The following is a 5,227-nucleotide window of genomic DNA, read 5'->3' on the forward strand; positions in this document are numbered from 1 at the left end:
TCTCGACATAAGCGGTGTCCACGATTTCTAGTGTTTGGAAGGCAGTTTCTATAGCGTCTTCTGTTGTCTCAACATAAGGTGTGGTGGACAAATTACTCACCAACAAGTCTCTTTCTCCTGACATGATTACCAATTGTTCATTTACCGTATACTTCAACTTTTGGTGTAAGGTTGACGGCACTACGTCGGCAGAATGGATCCATGGCCTTCCCAATAAGCAACTATAAGCGGGTACAATATCCATCACGTGAAACGTGGTTTCAAATGTGACCGGGCCTATTTGAACTGGGAGATCAATTTCCCCCATTACTTCTCTGTGACTCCCATCGAAAGCTCTAACAACCATAGGACTTGGTCTCATAGATCTACCATCACAAGGTAGTTTTGCTAATGTTGATTTTGATATGACATTCAGCGAGGAGCCATTGTCAATGAGGACTCTTGATATTATATGGTTGAGGCACATTACTGATATATGTAGTGCTTTATTATGTCCTCTCGCTTCGGTCGGCAGCTCATCATCTGTGAAAGTTAGGTGAATGTTGGTTGTGATATTATTTATGATGCCTCCAAATTTGTCCAAGGTGATGTCGTGAGTGACATGAGCCTCATTTAGTATTTTCATCAATAGCTTCCGGTGGGACTCAGAATTCATCAATAGGGATAACAATGAAATCCTTGTAGGAGTATGGTTGAGTTGGTCGACTATTTTGTATTCACTTTGTTTGATGATTTTGAGAAATTCCTAAGCTTCTTCATTAGAAACCTCTTTCTCATTTTCTACTTTCTCCTTTTCGACTTTCTTTTCCTCTTTATCTGTGTATGCCTTCTCAAACATCACTCTCATTTCTCTTTGTGATTTTCCTGGGGAGTATATCCGACCATTTCTAGTCATTCCTCCTATTCCTGAAATGTTCGTGACAGTGGTGGTTTTAGAGCTAGAAACACCTTTGTTCTTCTGTTTAGCTAGATGTACCTCTACATTATAGTTCCAAGGTACAACTTTGTTGTCTTCATATGAAAAAGGGCTTGGTATCTGAACTATTAAGATCCTCAAATCATCGGGGGCATTCATACTTTCCTCCTTAGTGAAATGAATGACCAATGGCTTTGGGATGGTTATGCCAAGTTTTTCTTCTGATTGGGTTGCAATCATACCGTCATCCTTTTCCCAACGACCTATTTGAATGGTGCCTATGTTTATCAATTTTTGAAGTTCTTTTTTGAACTCATTGCATTCTTCCATGGAATGATCTTCATTGAGGTGGAAATTGCATCTTGCTTTCCCATCGGCATTTCCTCGGATTAACCCAAATTTACATAACTCAGAGAAAATAAGTCCCATCGGGGCCTTAATTTTCTCGACCTCCTTTATTAATTGGTGATTTTCTTCGATTGCATTCACTATTGGCCCACCATGGACTGATAGAGGAATATTTTTCACGCTAGGCTCGTTTTCTTTAAAATTCAACCATCCAGCCTTAAGCAAACCGTGCACCTTAAATTTTAAAGCTAGGCAATTTTCAGTAGAGTGTCCTACAGCCCCAGAGTGGTAATCACACACGACGTTCGAGTCATATCCTTTCGGGTAGGGTGGTTCTATAGTTTTCCATGGACATAGTGCAACCATAGAATTGCTAACCAGATGCGGTGATAAATCTGCATAGGTCATAGGGATTGGGTCGAAATGTATAAACTTCCTCCCACGATAGTTTTTCCCCTGACTTTCATATAAATCTTGATTCCCTTGTAAGTGTTGACTTAGAGTGCGTGAGATTTGTGAAGTTGCAGCGGCGTAAGGGCGACACACAAAAGAAGGATTAGTTGGGTTTGACGCCACAAAATGGCTTTCTTCCTCTTTTTTCTTATTCGCACCCGTGGGTAACTTTTTTGTGTTATTTAATCTGGTATAACCGAAAGAAATCTTTCCACTTTTCAATCCCATTTCTACTCTTTCACCTATGATGACGAGATCTAAAAAATTTGATGAAACGCTTCCTATCATTTTGTCATAAAATGGAGTTTGAAGAGTGTTAATGAACATGGTCACCATTTCTTTTTCAGATAGGGGGGGTTCAACCTGGGAAGCTAGTTCTCTCCATCGTTGGGCATATTCCTTGAATGTTTCATTGTCTCGTTTTGTCATATTTTGTAGCTGGATTCTATCAAGAGCCATGTCGAGATTATATTTGTATTGTTTAAAAAAGGCATCCACCAAATCTTTCCAAGAGCTGATATGAGCTCGCTCAAGGTGCATATACCAACTCAGGGAAGCTCCTGTCAAACTGTCTTGAAAGAAGTGGGTTAGCAGTTTTTCGTCATGGGCGCAAAAACCCATTTTTCGATAATACATAATAAGATGGTTCTTGGGGCATGTAGTTCCCTTGTATTTGTCGAATTCAGGCTATTTGAATTCCGAAGGTATTATAACATCATAAACGAGGCATCAGTCTGAAGCATCAAATCCATAATTGTTTCCCCCTTCGACAACTCTCAAGCGTTCTTCCAAGGCTTGCCATTTTTCTTGGGATTGATTGCTCTCGAGCGGTCGAGGTTCATGGTGTATGTTTAACATCACCAGTCTAGCTTCGGTAGATTTTCCTTGCGATGAAGAGCTAGGAAAGCCCGAAGGGGTGAAGGTTGCACTTGAGGGAACTCGCCAGTACCATGTTGTGGATTTGTAGCCACAGCCAATGTATTGGTGTTGGGGAGATGAGTGTCTATGGGTGGGGTATAACCTGGCGGAAGACAATAAGGTGGAAATTGTTGTGCCTTCCCTTCTTGATAATTGGTGTGAAGGTGTGGAGCGACTCCCGTTGGGTGAACAAGAGTGTTTTGGGGCACTCCCTTGTATACTAAAGGATTCCCATCATTTCTATTTCCAAGAGCTTGTAGAATATCCAAGATCTTGGTCATTTGCCCCTTGAGTTGCTTCACGTCTTCTCTTATTTTTGTTTGCTCTAGCTCATCCATGATTTTTGACTGAGATCGTGTCTGATAACGGTGTCGTAGCACCAAATTTTTTATTTGTTGTGTTATTTTTTCTGTGAAAGAATATGGCATGAGTTTGCAACATGATGTATGAAAATGTAATTGTGTATGAATGTTAAAGACTTATTTATTGCTTGTTTGTGAATATCCTAACCAATAAAGAGAGGGTTATGGGACCAAAAGTGGAGCCAAATTTAATTTATTGATAATTAGAAAAATACAGGTTTTACCACAAAACGAAAGTTGAAACCTAAACACGAAATTTGAAAATTTAATGAGCGATCAATTTTTTCATTTGCTCTATTAAACTTTTACAATGTTCAATAAAAATGGAGATTTCTTAATAATGGTGGAATATCTCTGATAGCAGAGTTGGTCAAATAAACTAATTTGGAGAAACGGTCCATCCAAAACATTCCTTCTTGAACAAGTCTCTCAATAGTGTCTTTTTGTGTTTATATATCGTCTTCCTTTCTTGCAAGTTCAACTCGGTATGCTTCAATGATCTCTTCTTGAGTTTGCCTTTCTACCATGATCTTGTTTTCACATTTCGCTCTTACCCTCTCTATTTGTTGCTTTAGATTTGCTTCTTGCCGACGAATGACTTCATGCTTTTCCTCAGATTTCTTTAGCAACTCTTTAAGCCTAAGACCTTCAATCACTACATCATCCCTTTCATGACGTCTGAGTCTTAACTCTTCATTCGCACCCCGCAAACAGATTCGAGTTCTCTCATTGCTTTCTTCTTCCTCTCTTGCCCTTTTTTGTACTTTCTCAAGGATAAGGGATTGTTGGGTATTCTTATACTCCATATCCCTATAAGCCTGGTGAGCCATCTCGAATTCTTTTTGTAATTTTTCAATTTCTTATCCTTTGAGAGCTAATTCGGCCTCTAAATCTTCAGTACTGAAAAAACATTATGTTGTTACTACTTCGGGAGTAATGATGGTGCCGTGAAAAGGCAACTTGACCTCTAATGCCCTCTTTTTCACCCAATTATGATATTCCTCTCCTATACCACAACTTCTAGGCCCTAATTCTTGACCTCTTCTAACAACATCTCCCCAAGACTTACGTATTCTTCTCAACAAGCTAGCATCATAAACATCTCGTCCATGAATGACAAAATATTTTGTTACATCCATTATTGGAGGTTTTGTCATAGGATAAACCAATTGTCTTAATGCAACATAGGGACTATAATTTATACACCCTTTGGTTCCCATGAGGTGAACATCTACAAAAACACCGCATTACAAATAACTTCAATTTATATCTTGACTCCAGGAGTACCATTGAATCTTTCTTTCGTTGAGATTTGCTAGAACGTTGGCCCATTCCTTTTTGCTCTTAGTTCTTAATTGATGCATGTCTTGAAAAATATGTTTGACAAACCAAAAATAGAGTATTGGTGAACAACAATGGATTAGGCCCCCTATTTCTCATGACGGAAGTCGAGCGTGCGGTAATTGTCAGCCAAAACTGTCGGTACTGGATTCTCCCCTCTATGCTTGTAAGCCAAAAAGACATCTATCGCCATGAAATCCACAAAATCCTTAATGGTTGGAAATAAAACAATTCCATATATAATTAAGGCAAGCACATCCATGAAAGTGTCCCATTTTCCATCGATTGCTAAGTTTACTACTTTCTTCTCAAGATATTTTATTGGAAATCCAATCAAATTATCTTTGTTGGTTCTATTGTCTTCTATTTCCTTTATAGAGAAATCAAACGTTTCAGCAATTGTTTTCAGTGAGGGGTAGTGTTTCATGTATTGGTAAGGTTTACTCCCCTTCATTGGATATCCCATTATTCGTTCGAACTCTTCCAACGGTGGGGCCAACTGAAAGTCCTTAAAAGTGAAACACCTAAAAGGAGGATCATATAATTGGGCCAACGCTGTAAGAGCATCCACTTGTACATTAACTTCAAGTAAATCAAGAATTTTGCCGAATTTTCTCCATAAAGATTACACGTTGTACTTTTTGCAACTTCCGAGCAAGACTCTTAATTTTGTTTACATCCAGTTTACGAACTCTCAATGGAAAGGTCTTTCTTAATGGAGTAATGTTTGAGCCACCATTTGATCCCATATTTCCTGCGGTTAAAGTTATTCACAACAAGCCTTATTTTTTTATGGTTTTGAAAATGATGAGATAATGATTTTTCAAAAGTAACCATGATAAAGACTATTATGCAACAAAAAATAAATGATGATGAGGAGGAAAAAAAA

General features: G+C 38.5%; 1 protein-coding gene across 1 annotated transcript; it reads right to left on the reverse strand.

Moving 5' to 3' along the window:
* Positions 1-745: 745 nt before the first annotated feature.
* LOC101501879 (uncharacterized) lies at positions 746-2,338 on the reverse strand. Its single transcript, XM_027337749.1, has one exon. It carries the CDS (start codon positions 2,336-2,338, stop codon positions 746-748), a length of 1,593 nt encoding a protein of 530 aa, XP_027193550.1.
* Between the last annotated feature and the right edge of the window lie 2,889 nt (positions 2,339-5,227).

This window comes from Cicer arietinum, chromosome 5, assembly GCF_000331145.2.
Source record: "Cicer arietinum cultivar CDC Frontier isolate Library 1 chromosome 5, Cicar.CDCFrontier_v2.0, whole genome shotgun sequence".
NCBI lineage: Eukaryota > Viridiplantae > Streptophyta > Magnoliopsida > Fabales > Fabaceae > Cicer > Cicer arietinum.

Coding starts and splice junctions, on each gene's coding strand:
- LOC101501879 (XM_027337749.1), bottom strand. CDS start 2,338: ATGGGTTTTTGCGCCCATGACGAAAAACTGCTAACCCACTTCTTTCAA.